The 14915-nt window shown below is 37.3% G+C and overlaps 2 protein-coding genes and 4 non-coding genes across 7 annotated transcripts; all 6 read right to left on the reverse strand.

The window, feature by feature from the left end:
- Positions 1-1026: 1026 nt before the first annotated feature.
- LOC112181036 lies at positions 1027-1105 on the reverse strand. The gene has a single exon (XR_002928648.1). It is a non-coding gene; the product is annotated as a small nucleolar RNA R12 (small nucleolar RNA).
- A 76-nt stretch (positions 1106-1181) lies between these two features.
- On the reverse strand, positions 1182-1275 carry LOC112181040. The gene has a single exon (XR_002928652.1). It is a non-coding gene; the product is annotated as a small nucleolar RNA Z101 (small nucleolar RNA).
- A 117-nt stretch (positions 1276-1392) lies between these two features.
- Positions 1393-1476, reverse strand: LOC112181055. Its single transcript, XR_002928665.1, has one exon. It is a non-coding gene; the product is annotated as a small nucleolar RNA snoR14 (small nucleolar RNA).
- Positions 1477-1537: 61 nt separating this feature from the next.
- LOC112181050 lies at positions 1538-1629 on the reverse strand. The gene has a single exon (XR_002928660.1). It is a non-coding gene; the product is annotated as a small nucleolar RNA U61 (small nucleolar RNA).
- Positions 1630-4129: 2500 nt separating this feature from the next.
- On the reverse strand, positions 4130-4723 carry LOC112177691 (putative invertase inhibitor). The gene has a single exon (XM_024315953.1). The coding sequence runs from the start codon at positions 4721-4723 to the stop codon at positions 4130-4132; it is 594 nt and encodes a 197-aa protein (XP_024171721.1).
- A 3079-nt stretch (positions 4724-7802) lies between these two features.
- Positions 7803-12376, reverse strand: LOC112179402 (ribose-phosphate pyrophosphokinase 1). 2 transcript variants are annotated; one of them, XM_024317800.2, is made up of 8 exons: positions 12083-12376; positions 11646-11816; positions 10731-10979; positions 10283-10426; positions 10035-10202; positions 9517-9586; positions 9016-9097; positions 7803-8479 (listed from the first exon to the last, which is right to left on the reverse strand). In XM_024317800.2, the coding sequence occupies exons 1-8, from the start codon at positions 12230-12232 to the stop codon at positions 8299-8301; spliced, it is 1215 nt and encodes a 404-aa protein (XP_024173568.1). In that variant the 5' UTR covers positions 12233-12376; the 3' UTR covers positions 7803-8298. The 2 variants fall into 2 exon arrangements, with proteins under 2 accessions (XP_024173568.1, XP_024173570.1); XM_024317802.2 differs by lacking the exon at positions 9517-9586.
- Between the last annotated feature and the right edge of the window lie 2539 nt (positions 12377-14915).

The following is a 14915-nucleotide window of genomic DNA, read 5'->3' on the forward strand; positions in this document are numbered from 1 at the left end:
AAAATTGTCAGTAGATGTTAGACTGTGTAAATGGGGTTAAAAAACTCTTAGTTGAGTAAGTGGACAATTTTTTTGCTGAAATTGGATAAGTGGTCACGGAATGATAGAAGTGTTGACATGGTGGAAGGCAAAGTGAAAGAGTATTAGACTAATAACTAGATGGTGTCACTCTCAAAAGAACAAACCCATCCTCTTGAATCATGAATGCTCGAGAACTAGTGATATCCAAGACCATAACCACATAGATAAACTTTGATCGATCGAAATGTGGATTTAAACCTCAATGTAAGGATTAAGGCCGATACCTCATTTGTGGTCACCATTGACGATGAAAGTTATGGTTTAGGGTTTAGGGCAGAGGTATCGACGAGACAGAGGGAGGTATCAAATCCTTCAGATGAGGAAGATCTGATAAGATGATTCCTGAGCCAAACAGGTTTCATTACCCTTCAAAAATCCTGATTAACAGCTCCCTAGTCCCTACTCTACTGAAATATTTCATGTCAAGTCCTTCAAATTAAGGTTCATGTCCATCAATTTTCAAACAGATTCACAATCATTTCATTATTTATTTCTTTTACAAAAGGACGGTTAAGTAACAGGACCATTAAATATTTCTTGGGAAGAAATTGTCATTCTCCCCATCCGTTTTAAATAAGCATCTCAACAATTGTGGATTGATGAATAAATCGAATTAGTCCATCTTAGCTGATATACGGAATTGGTATGCCGGGATTAAGGTACAAACAATTTGGTCCATCCTAACTGGAATCTTCAATTTTCGAGGAATTGGTAAGCACAAGATGGGGTGCAGCCTAAAATACACATTGTTTTGTTCATTCATCCAATGGAGTTAAGCCAAGGCTACACAAATTGTTCATTGACTACTAAAATTCTGTAGAGTCCTTTCAGTTTAAAGTTCCGACAACCAGGCATTTTAACAAGAATTGTTCAACATTTTGCTTGATTATGTTTTGTTTTGCTTTTAAAATAAAGAACAAACAGAAATAGGGAGTGAGGGAATGATGTGATCAGAAGTAGCTGGTTGTGATATCATATATATGCTATCATTGGGAATCCGAATGATTCTTTTCATCATATAACATCAAACTCCCTCAATCCAAAAAATTGATTAAAAGAAAAACCTCCGAGAAAGAAAAAAAAATCAGGTAAAAAATCTTTAAGGGCATCAGTTCTCCAAGGTGAAAGTAAAACATCAATGAGAATTCAGACGCAAATTACCCATAATACCATGAGACTCATCAGCTGCCCAGATTCGAAAAACAAAACCCATTTTCAACAAAAAAAAAACAAAAATTCAGAACTGAACCCAGTTCAGTTCAGATCCATGTGCTTAGTGTGCAGTTGAGATTTGGGAAATGAGAAAGAAAAGCGATCAGAACCACAGCCAATTCAGGTTAACATCAAGCAGTAAGTCAGGGGATTGACAGACATGAATTTCTATCGTCACTTCGCTTTCTTTCCAAATCAAATTCCAACCCTACAAGAAACAATCAAGAAATCAATAAGGAGAGAAAAGCTCAGAACTTCTTAGAGGGTTGTGTAGCCGTCACAGACAGAGCCCTATTGAAGCACCCGCCTCTGGCACAAAAGCGTTCATCACGGCTATCAATCAGTTACTGTAATCGAAATCGGAAATTAAACTGAAGGAAAAAAAAAAAAAGCAAGAGGGATGCGGTTAGAGAAGAGGAGGAGAGAGGCTTGCAGGGGTTAGTGAGTATGGAGAGGCAATTTATAGAGAGACATATATGAGAAACCCTAATTTTTTTTTAATATGGGCTGGAGCGTTGGGCTGTGCTTTGGGAATGGGCTTGCTCCTTCCCATACACTTGTTATTGTTAAACATAGATTGTTCATTTGTCATTGTTAACCATGCCCTAGGGCACTAAAGGAAACTGCAGTAATGATTCTTTTGTTTTTTTGGACTAATAACAGTAATGATTCTTATTGACGGCAACTTGGCCAAAACTGCAGTTCCTTGGCGGATTAAAGTCGTAGTTAATGAAATCAAACTTCTATCACATCAATTTGATTACAATCGTTTTAGACATGTATTTCTTAAAGATAATTTTGTAGTTGATAAGTTAGCGAGTTTGGATCTCGAGAATAGAAACGTTTCAGTGTAATTTAACTGTCTCTCCCTTTTTGTGCTCTAAGGCCATCTTCAACCGAAACGGCTAAAAATAGCCCTTGAGCTAAATTTTAGCCATGAATTCTGTACTATTTATCGATGTGATATCAATCGTTTCCAATCCGTCAAGGCTAAATTATAACCCTACAATATATTTTAACATTTTGGATATATTATATATATATATACAGCCCTTCTTGGCTGCGGATATCCGCACCTAAGCAAAAGGTGCGGATTTCCAATTTTTCCCCACTTTCCGATCACATTTTCACATCTTAACCGTTCAGTTTTTAGGTCCTAATGTATAGATCACTTTTGCAAATTTTCAGCCAATTTGGTGATCGTTAAGGCAACCAAAACTGCAATTTACCATTATAAACACGAACGGTTCCGGTTCAACAGATTCGGTTCGTTCGTGTAAATTGCAGTTTTGGATGCCTTAACGATCATCAAATTGGCTGAAATTTTGTAGAGATGATCTATACATTAGGATATAAAAACTGAACGGTTAAGATGTGAAAATATGATCGGAAAGTGGGTAAAAATGGGAAATCCGTATGTTTTGCTTAGGTGAGGATAGGTTGCGTGTGTGTGTGTGTGTGTATATATATATATATATGTTCTTATTTTTTATCATTAATTTACTTATAGTAATTACTAGTTGAAATCATTTTTATGATAAAAAAAAATATTTTCGGTTGTATTTTTTCAACGAACTCACCATTTACGATAAAAGAAAAATAAATGAGAGATTAAGAATTGGGAGAAAATGAAAGATTTAGAATAGAGAGAATGAGGAAGTAGAAGGAAGATGTGAAAAAGAAGGTTGAGGTGATATGTATTTATAGTGTAAAAGTTATAAAAAAATAAAAAATAAAAGCAAACCAACTGCTATAAAAAAATTAAAACCAACAGCTATTTAAAAAAAACCATCGACTAGCTGACGTGAGCAATTAGCCGTTGCTAACGTCATGCTTATGTTACATTCCACTGCAACTCGTGGGCCACAGCTTTCTGATTCCATTTGTTTAAAGGGGCAAAGGGCTATGTTTAGGGCTAAATTTAGCCATCTCTACTTACCTTTAGCCCTAACTTTTAACACTTTGATCCTTAATTTGGTGGGTTGGAGTTGGGTTGGGCTAAAAAATGGCCATTTAGCACTTTGGTTTGTTGGGTTGGAGGTGGCCTAAGTGTTCCAATTAAATCAGCTAGCAGGAGGAGGTTGCTATAGTGTTTTGCTCTGTAATTTGCTTTTCAGTCAAAATAATATAAAAATGAATAAAAATTAAAAAAAATTGGTACTTTGGTGTCAATGTCATTTGTTCTGGTTATTTGAATTGGGAGCTCTGTAGCATTTCATTTGTGAAGTCCTTAGAACATATAGCAGCAAAAATAAATATGTTACCGGCTATACTCATATCTATGCAATGCACATGTTATACTAGTGATGAAATTGGAAATTTCCTTCTCACCACTTCTTTAATTTTTTTTCATTTTTATTTTTACGTGTTCTTTTTAATTTTACTATAATAATCATTTTATTAATTTTATTATGAGTTTTTACTTTTTTTTTTTTTTGAAATAGTGTTTTTTACTTTTTAAGTTAAAAGATATTATGAGCACTTCAAAACTTGGTAAAACCCATTGACACTAAAAGAACGTCTCCATTTATAGTAGTACAGATATGACGATCAAGTTTGTTAAACAATTGGATTATTTTGTTGTGTATATGTCAAAGAACACCCACATATATATTTTGTCATAAAAATTAGTCGAGAAACATGAAAGAGTAAGAAGGAAAAGAGTTAACAACCAACCTTATTGTTCAATTTATGATATGTTCTGCAACACGTTATATTTTTTTCTTTCGTATCAAGAAAAGTCATAGGAGAAATCAAATTCAAAGTGGGTGTAGAGACAAATGCTTATTGTGTCCCACGTAATTGGCGAATGAAAGCAAGAGATATGACGCCCCAATTAAGTGAAGTCATCGTCCTCCTTCTTCAAGGGAGACACTGCTTTCCTCTCTTGAAATCCAGTTTCACAAGTATCAGGTGCATTCATAGCAGCACTAAGAGTATTAAGAGTCGACTCATAATTCTTGGCCTTGAAGGAATTGGTAGCTTCCTGCATGCTACTAGTGGCATCTAAGTATACTTCTTCGTAGTCTTGTAATGTAGGTTGGTCAACTTTTGGATCCTTCTTTAGCTCTTGAATGTGTGAATTGAAGTTGGTCACCTTGGCTCCGGCTAGGTCAAGTACAGTCATTATAAGTGTTGCAAGGTGTGCACTATGGCTTTTAGGGTGGGCTTCAATGGTTGAGACACAAAAGTCGTAGTTCACAGATGGTTCGTGATCTGCGGCTTTCTTGCAATATTGTTGGATCAAATCATCATCGATTGTGTTGTGAAAGAGCATGAGAAAAATGACAAGGAAGGAACACCTCATTTTGAGAAGCATATAGTGGAGCGGCTCTGTTAGGGTTGGAGGTTCACTACAATAGGGTATGGAATTCTGGCAAATACCTTCCTCCTTGAATGGAATCTTTTTTGACGTCGTCACTGGGGTCATTTGTATTGAAGAATTTGGGTTAGCTGGAGGTGTTGTCGAGTTGTGGCAGCGCTGATGGTGGTGAATTATAGCCTAGCTTTGTTGCCAGATCGAGGTTCAATAGCGGTGTTATTGGAGCTGGGTTGAGTCGAGCTGGTTCCGGCACCGTGGTGGTGCATGAGCTTAAGGTCAAAGCAACATGGGGGATCGACAAGAGGATATGATGCGGCGGGGTTATAAAGAAGGTTGCTTTCAGGTCAATCGTCGACGCAGGTTGTGAACTCTATGATGGTGGAGACGCTTTGTGAGGCGATTCTAAAGATGGTGACGACGGAATCGATGTAGGTGACTGCAGTGTCGTTGCTGGTGTCTTTGGCCGCTGCCTGCGAATTTGTGGTTAGCAGTGACGGCTCTGTGGTTAGGATGTCCAGAATTTTGGAGGCCCATAGTAATTGGTTCTGGGCTAATAGTTAGCCCTGGTTTGCAGGCTTTGTTAGGTTTTGGGAATTTAGCTCGGGTGTAGGATTTGGTACCTGGACTTGGGTTGTGAGATTTACTTTTATGTTTTATTTTGTCATGATGGATGGGGCATTTGCAGCCTCTCCGCTTGCTTAGAAGAGATGTTGTGCTCTAGCCCCCATCTTTAATTGCTCATGGGTTTTGTAAGGACTTTTCTAGCTGGGCTTAACATCTTGGAAAGATGGGTTTACTTAGGTAGTGGTTCTTCTGTCAATACTGGGATGGATCGTTATGTGTAACCTTGTTGAATTATAAAAGCCCTGACATTTGGTTCAAAAAAAAAAAACATATCGACTGATGTTTAGAGTCTTTTAATTTCTAAACATTGTACAAGGAAAAATAAACAAAAGTTTAGTTTGAATATTTCCTTCATAAACAGGGAAAACCCTGTTAATTGCCATTAAACCCTATACTGCAAACCTCTACAGCCTCCAAAACCCTAGGTATTCCAAAACTTCGTGTTTGCTTTTTGATGACTTCTGTGGATGAGATGGCAGTGAGACTGGCTTCATCTCTTGCTCTGGCTGAAGGCAAGGGACAAATGGATCTTTGACCATCTAAGGGTTCGAGGCTTCGACACTCTCAAGCTTTGTTGGTTGGTAAGTTGTTGACTGCTCAAGATTATTCTCTGGGTTTTTTCAAGGGCATGTTCCTGCAAGTATGGAGATTCAACAGAAGTTATCAAATTCAAGAACATGGTGAGAGATATCTGTTTTCCTTCACTGAACCCTCTAATCATACTAGGGTTTTGAAAGAGGGGTCTTGGGGCTTTGATCGTGCGCTGGTGGTCTTGGCGACCTTTGATGGTGTGATGCTAGTGGAGATGGTGCCCTTGAATTCATTAGGCTTTTGGATATGAGTGCTTGGAATCATACAGGCAATTTACACTATGAGGCTTATCAGATTGGTAGGCAGTTCTCTGAGCAGATTGTGGAGAATAATGAAGTTAAATATGATGTAGGTTGAGTACGGATCCGTGTTGACACTAGTCTTCGTCAACCCATCATCTTCCAGTGCAGTTTCACTGTCGATGATGGTATTGTTTTGGATTTGGATTTCTTTTTCGAGAATCTGGCTGGACAATGCACGACATGCGGACTCCTCATTGATGTCGATCTTCTATACTCCGGCCCAGCGTTGCCTGAGGAGTTGCAGAGACGTCTGATTTAGACAAGGACTGTGTTGTCTCGAGCTTTTGGTCGAGTTCTTGGCGCTAGTAATGTTGTTGGTGGTGCCGCACCGGCAGGGAACGCGGTGACTGCACGGTAGTCTGGGATTGGAGCTTGACTGAGTCGGTGACCGGAGCAAGACCAGAGTTTTAGGGTTGAGATGGCAAGAGCTTATGGGGATAAGGCTGATATGGCCAGAGATGACGTGGCTAGTGACTTGGAGCCTATTGGACAAGGAACTGGGCTAATTGTAGCTCCTGGGCTGGTGCAAGCTTCTAAGTCTAAGTTGATTTTCAAGGCCCATCTGTTTCAAATTTGCTTTCCAGATGTCTTTCCTTACCAAAGAATTGGAAAAAAAAAAAAGTGATTATATGAGAGCTTGAAGAGACTATAGCTTCTCTACCAAAAGTGAGTGGGAGGCGGAGACAAAGAGAGATGTTATGTAGTCATCTCCAAAGAGACAACGCCTGAGCCTAGCTCTTAGCAAATCAAACATTGATGCGGCTAGTATAGGTCCGAAAATGGTGACTATTCCCTAAGAGGTCCTGAAGAAAAGGGCTAACCTAGAGATAGCAAAAACAAAGTGAAAGTTACTAAGACAAGCCTTATGAAAGTCAAGGGCTCGCCCAACAAGAAGAAAAAGGATGCAGGACAGCAAAAGAAGAAGGTAAGGGAGCTAACCTTTAGCCTCCCTATTGACTTTGAGAACTCTAACCCTAAGGGGAAGGATCTCAGTTAAAATCGAGATGTCTAGTCTTTCCTAGCTGAAGGTCTTCTATGAGTCTTCTTAGAAGTTGTTTATTTTTCGTACCACAATTGCGTGCTCGATACAAGAGGTAAATAGTAGCCTATATGTTCCTTTGAATGCGAAGGTTCTTTTGTTAGTTTGAACTTTGTGCTTTATTGATTCATGAAATAGTATGTGTGCCGATTTAAGTTTAGGCCTATTTCTTTTTTGGGTAAGTACTTTTTCAACCATTGTGTTTCATTAATAAGAATGATCAATTCTCCTTTTATTTTTTATTTTCTATGGTTTAACATCATAAAAATGAGTTTTCCCGTGTAGAGGACTAGTGTAGGAGATTATGGGCATTGGGCAACAACTTTGAAAATGTGAGCATGTTTTTGAAATGAACCTGAGGGATTATGTGAAACCGTTATAAATCACTCAGGACTCGGGATACGCCCTCGTATTTAATTTGGGTGTTACAAATCTCGATTTTTTGGAGGATCTGATATTTTTTGGAGGATCTGATAGTTCAAGGACTGCTATTTATTTTGGCAATCTTTACTACTGTGCACAAGATTTATATGCAATTGCTGCAACATATAGCAATGCCGAGGAAAATGCCACGCTGCAAATTTTTTCAAATAAGCTGATTCCAACTTGCATTTGGCTGGTTACAGGAATGCACTGTCAAATGATGCTGTTTCTGCTGCTGATGATTCTCAAGTGATATAATCAGTTCGTTACAAAGGAGGGGAACTTGTCTTAGGTCCTGGGGAGAAATGATCCTTCAGTACACTGATTTGTTACCTTCAACCCATCCTATATATTGCAAATGCAACAAGACACATTCTCACTTTGAAACTGGTTGAAGTATCATAAATTTCAAGTATTACATTAATCCTGACATACAGAACTTCCATAAGCTAGCTGTGTGCTTATTAAGCTCATTGAACAAGCTTAACTTCTCTTGAAGATAGCAATGTTCACTTGCGAGCTTGAACCCCCCACCTAAATGACTAAAGAGTACACTGAGATTCTACTACTATTATTACCACGCCAAAAGACTTGGTGAGACTTGGTGAACTAATGAAAATAGAGGAGGAACCAATGTGTAAATATGATATACTAGAACCATGATAGATTAGATGGAGCCACTGGCATTGTCTCCTATTCTGATTTCACTGAAATATGCTACTCACAGAAGAATCATCGTGAACACGCCAAATGGTCTCACCCAACAGGTTAGCTACTGAAAGTATAGTCAACTGAGGGAAGTAATTCTTCTCTGCAACAGGGATTGTGTTTGTTACAATCACCTCTTGAAACAGGCCACTCGATAACCTTTCAATTGCAGGAGGGCTGTGAACAAAAAAGCAACAAGAAAATTATCAAATGACTGAGATGGTTGGTATACCACATTGCATTTCATAACAAATAGAAAATAACTTGCAAATAATGAACCAAGTTGTTGGTTCATATTGATTTCCCCTTTTCCGAAAAATTAACAGACAAATAAACAGAATAAATGATCTGTTCTTATTTATTCAAGATATTTTAACTTCAACATTGGAGCACTAACACATAGCAGACTTACAAGCACCTTGGTTGACTTCAAGAGAAAAATAATAATTAAAAAGATTTCAAGGTTTAGTAGGCAAACAAGAAAATTAAGATTATAACTGGAAAGAAGTAATAACAACAATAGAAAGCCAGCCATCAACTGAACCAAATGAAAAAGATCAAATGCTACAAGGGAAATAACAGAAAGCCATACCCTACAAAGCATATTGAAGCATATTGATACACCTAAAGACAACATGGGCATAACAGAAAGCCATACCATGCATCACGTGAAACAGATGAAATAGAACCAATGCTACGAAGTACGTTCATACCTAAACACAGCATGGGTACAGCATGCATAGACTTCCCTTGCCCCCTCTTCATGTAAGAGGGCTGCGCCTTTTGAGATTGTCCCTACAATGTAGAAGTGTACAGCTCATTAAAAACAAAATGAAAACTGCCTCTAGTTTTGAATTACATATTTTATATTCTCATATAACACAGTTATCGTGTATGAGCTGCAACATTCAACTTTAAACTGAAGAGATGGGTGAGCAAAGAGCTTTTAATAGACAAAGAGAATCATGTCATAGACAACAGTTATTACATACTATTGAGAATCATTTGATAGGCAACAGTTATTATGTATGCTTCCAACATTCAATTTGACTTTAGTTTCTACTATGAGGTTAAAACAACTAGATTTTCCTTTACCTTTTCGGTTATTTATACATTTCTTTCTCTTTACTGTTATCTTTCATCTGTAACTGTTTGACCTCATGAGTAGGGACAAAAATATAACATGAAAACTCATATATTGTCACTCAACTCACCAGCAGTGTCAATCATATCATCCACCATCACTGCAACTTTTCCTTTTACATCGCCAATCAAGTTCATCACCTGGGAAGGTAAATATTTGATGTGCAACAGATCTTTGCTTACCATTTTTCTAAACTAGTACTCATACAAAAAAGGATATTCAAGATTTCTATCAGCTAGTAACATTACTGTGACCATAATATTGAGATCCATGTTGATATGCAGCTGCCAACAGTCGTAACATGATATAATCCCAAGGAAACTAATATGTTGTACAAATTGGAAGAGTAATGAAAGGCAGTAACACTGCCGAAACTAGTTCTAAGAGGATTAAAATTTGAGAAAAGACATGGCATTAACAAAAACGTGAATATTGGTTTGACATTGAAACATCTTTAAGTTAGTTGATGATGATAAAGATTTCAGCCAGAATAACCACAAACTGCATTGTACAACTTGACCTAACAATGAACGTGTGAAGCATCCTATGCCTTACAAAATATAAGTAGGGGTTTGACACAGAAATTACCTCAGCAATATTGTGTCCATGACGCCTTTTGTCTATGATGGCTAAAGGTGCATCAGATAGTTTCTTTGCAAAAGCACGTGCTCTTGCAACTCCCCCAACATCAGGGGATACGACCACCAAATCATCAGAACAAATTGCCTTGCTGGCTAGGTAATCAAGGATAACATGCTACATTGCGCAGAATAAACAACATAAATTATGGCAAAGAGGCCATGGCAAGTCAAGAATGGCAACTGTGAGCAGATTACCTCACAATATACATGATCCACTGGTATATCAAAGTAACCTATCGACTGCCCGGAATGAATGTCACAAGCAAGAACACGGTCTGCACCTGCCATAGTGACAAGGTTTGCAACCAGTTTGGCTGCTATGGATTCACGCCCTTGAGTCTGTAGTGGAAAGAAGAGAGAATCGCCATTAAGAAAAAATAACTTCTATCACTCAATGTAAGCATAATTCAGTTCAAATGCCACAAATGTAGGACTTTAATTACAAAGAGATATACTGCACTATAGATATGAAACTTTAAAACTGGTCACAAAACTTAATCACTTTTCCTGTTATGGACAAAGCGTGGGTGAAACTACTTGGACTGCCATATTTCCTTTCAATTGTTTATACTCTTTGATCGGAAGTATTTTCTACTGGTGGATATCCTAGGCAACTTCATTTAAAGCAAAAACATTGACTTGCCTTTCTATCAGCTCTGGCATATCCAAAATATGGAATAACTGCAGTAATATTTCTGGCCGATGCCCTCCGACATGCATCAATTATAATTTGTAGCTCCATGAGGTTCTCATTGACAGGAGGGCAGGTTGGCTGCAATAAGAATACATCACATCCTCTAACACTCTCTCCCAACTGAACATATACTTCACCATCAGCAAACCTCTTTATGTTGATCTTTCCAAGCTCCAAACCCATGTACCAAGCGATTTCCTATGCATGAATTACAGACAATTAGAAATCACATGCACAAGACTCAAAGTATTATAAGAGGGTTTAATGTGTGGGTGTTGAGATTTGAGCAGTTTTGCAAGTACCATAGAGTTAGCCACCACCTCTATGTATATAACTAACTAAAAGCACCCAGCATTGTGGACAATTTCAGAAATTGAAGAAGACCACAATGCCTTGTCCTATTACAACTTCATAAATTTAAGATGCACAGAATAGTTTTTAGCTCAATTCAAAGTACTGAATCTGTTAAACCTGTCGATCAAAGAGCAGTGTTAAGTATGTGGTCATTATTCTGGATTTAGTGACAATGTCTTTAAACAATTCTTGATGAACGAATATCCACAATGCACTGCCATTCAAAATCAAGATACTGGAATAGCAGCTGCTAAGGAAGAGCTGTAAAACTTTGGGGTTGTTTGGAAGTGACTAAAAAGACATCTCAGTAACTCTGAAGATTACAACTTATAAGATTGATCATATACCAACACTTGATACGCAACAATCATATACCACCACTATTCAGTGTTGCAAGAATTTTCTAACAAAGGTAATTAGTCAAAAATGTTTTACTCCCATTTCAGTAAATGTCACAGTAAAAATCCACTGAAACTTAAAAAGTGTAAATCAAAAACCAATTATGATTACCTGGGAAAGAGCAGGATTTGCTGTGCCAGAAAACAATTTGAGCCTGGAACTACTTCTGTTAACCGATTTCGCCAACCGTGCCGATTCCAAGAACTTGGGCAGTGTCCGCTCGTTCACAACAGGAATAATCGGCTTCCCATTTCCGCTTATTGGTTCAGCCATTTCACATTTCTACCAAAATCATGAAAACCACACAAATCAATCGCCTAAGAACCATAAACGAAATGATCAAAAACAAAAATTACTTTTGTGTGGACGCATTTCACCCTAACATGTCAAATTACACAATAATTTTGATCGAAATTTTTCAAAAGACAACCCGTTTCTTTTATCTTTTCAAAATCAAACTGTAAAAATTGATTCTTATTTGAAAGCCGGAACAAATTAATAAATTAAAAATATAATTACGAGTTACACAGTGGTGTAGTTATTCTTACAACACAGTCAGGAGCGTAGATTCGGGAGCCATATTCACTGCCGCCGAGCAAACTTCTATGGCCGCGAGCGAAGAGAGACGAACGACATGAAGCCATCGCCGCCGTGGACGACGACGACGCAGGCGACGGCATGACGAGCGAGGCAGCCATGTCCGCAATGCAGAATTAGGGTTAGGGTTTTGAGGGAGATAGAGAGACAGAGAGAGAAAGTGGGCGTTGCTTTTTCGGAGCTCTACGACTCTTTATCTATGGCGGGGGTTCTCTCTGGCTTTCCACGACATTTCGATTTTATTCATCACACACTATAATGTTTTTTAAAGCGGTGGTGGCGGAAGCGGAAGGGACAGAACGACGCCGTTTTGGCGGTGGGGTCGCGTTGGGTCAGAGTCTAAGTCAAGTGGGGCCAGGAAGGTGGGGGCCAGTCAAATCCAGGTGCATTTGGAAGCCGGGAATCTTGAATATTAATGTGGGAAATGAAATGAATGGGCAACTTGAATGGAAAAGTCCGGATTCTTTGCCTTTTTAGTTACGCTTTCCCCACATGGCGAAGCCGCAAAGGCCACAGGCCACAGCCCCACAGGACCTTTTTAGTTCTTTCTTTGTTGACTACTCTTCCTCCCTTGGGTTAGGTTCATTTTCTTTTTGTCCACTAATCATGGAATCTTGGATTACCTAGTTTTTTGCATTTGTGTCATGGATCTCTTTGATTATGATTCTGGTTCAAAATCTTGAAAAGAAGATGAATAAAGAGCCCCTCAAAAGAATGACTTGACTACTCGCCGCCCAAGTCCAGGGGCGAATTAGGTTCCAACAAAGTTAGGTTGGAGAACTATCACATAACAGAAGTATTGATTGATTCGAAAAAATGTAGTTCTAGTTTGATCTCTAAATTTGATATTTGGATCTTCAATTTTTTTCAATTATTAACCGACTATGTCAAGTCATATAAAGAAACAAATAAGGATAATAAAAGAAGAAGAAAATGTACTCTTCATACCTCCCACAAATATAACATTCAATTAATTTTTTTTTTTTCAGGAATTTCTTTATATTGCTTATGTTATTTTATAATTTACCTAAAATAATTAGGTAAAAATAATAATTTCTATACATGGCCCATCATTTAGTACAAAACTAAATTCAAAACAATCTGATTTGGAATTCCCTTAACTAAATTCATTAAATATTATAATATAGTTATTACTCTATATTCTAACCCAAAACCCTTGAAATCCTTCTTTTAGCAAATTCAAATGGATTCCGGGAACATGTCAAGATTGAGAACTAACTTTTAATTCATTTTGGTGGGGGAGAGGCATACTCATAAGAGAGCAATATTATGTCATTTTGATTCATTATTCTTCTCGTGGTTGAAGATAGATATAAAAAGTAGATTAACATATTGTTGTATCTCATGTTTAAGGGTGTTTTGGTAAAAATAAGGAGATCTACTTAGCTTTTTAAGTATTCTAAAAAGTAAACTAGAGGTGTACTAAGTATGGGAGGTCCAAATAGCAAACTTGGAGCTGTAAGTAGAGCTACCCTTCGAAAAATTAAGAAAAAAAAATTCGCATATGTCAAATATTATCTACAGTCAATAAGGAACGAGCAATTTCAGTTGTTGGAAAATACATTTGAACTATTATCTTTTTAGTCATACATGTCAAGTGTATTGTGTTCAATAGAATAAATTTTGGATGAACATACAACACCAAATAAAAAATCACTTGCTGAATAAGTCAAAGAATTATGAGTTTTCATTTTGTGATTTTAGTTGTTATTCTCCATTGTAGATGTAATGGTGTGAAATGACTAGGACACTAGTGGCAGGTCATTTAATTATATCTTTTTTTTTTTTAAAGGCATTTAATTATATCTTTAAGTGAATATGGATTTTGCAATATTAGCTAGCTATTTAGAGAATTTAGTTAATGAGTTCACCCCACAAACCTAAAGTGATGTAGAACGGATGACAGTTAAGATTGAAGAGCAGCTTGATCGTGAAAAGGACAAAACAAGAACACTTCAGATTTTGCTCTTCCATATTTGCTATGGATCTCTTTAGATCTTCAAAGTCTTGCAAAGTCTTGCTATGGTTATTTGGTCGAGGGGTGGGCGTTAACAAAACCATACTAGGAAGTTATTAATGTACAAAAATTATAAGGAGTTCAAACAACTAAATAGATCCCAGACATCCAGGTTTCTTTATTTTTTATGAGAAACGAGCAATTTTTGGTTGTTGGGAAAGACATTTTGGACCCGACTAGCCTATAGTTATGTATGTGAAATGTATGTGTTTAATAGAACAATTTGTGGACGAGAATATACATCACCAAACAAGAAATTACTTGTCGTCTATTTTGAAGTCTTTGTGATAAAAATATTCGTGGTAGTGTAGTCACTTTATGACTAATTTTTTTTTTTTTTTACCTAAGGCGTTGTCGCGTATCTCGTGTTTACAGACATGAACTTTAAATTCACGTCAAAAAAATAAAAAAAAACTTTAAATTACATCAAAGTTTTCAGCATCACCGAGGGCCTTATGTGTGCCAATAGGGTTTGTGTGGTACATAAATAGAGCCCTTCTAGTGAGGAATCTCTTTTTTTGACAATTTTAAGAGATCACTTATTAGACCCACTTTTCGATCATATATCCACATCTCAACTGTTCAATTTTTAGGTATATATAAGTAGATCTATGCAAATTTTCAGACAAATTGATAATCGTTAAGATATTTATAACTGCAATTTACAATTAGAAACATGTATGATTCTGGTTGGACAGATTATGTTCGTCCATTGATTTAATCTAGTTCGATACATTAACGATCAT

Source organism: Rosa chinensis, chromosome 7, assembly GCF_002994745.2.
Source record: "Rosa chinensis cultivar Old Blush chromosome 7, RchiOBHm-V2, whole genome shotgun sequence".
Lineage (NCBI taxonomy): Eukaryota > Viridiplantae > Streptophyta > Magnoliopsida > Rosales > Rosaceae > Rosa > Rosa chinensis.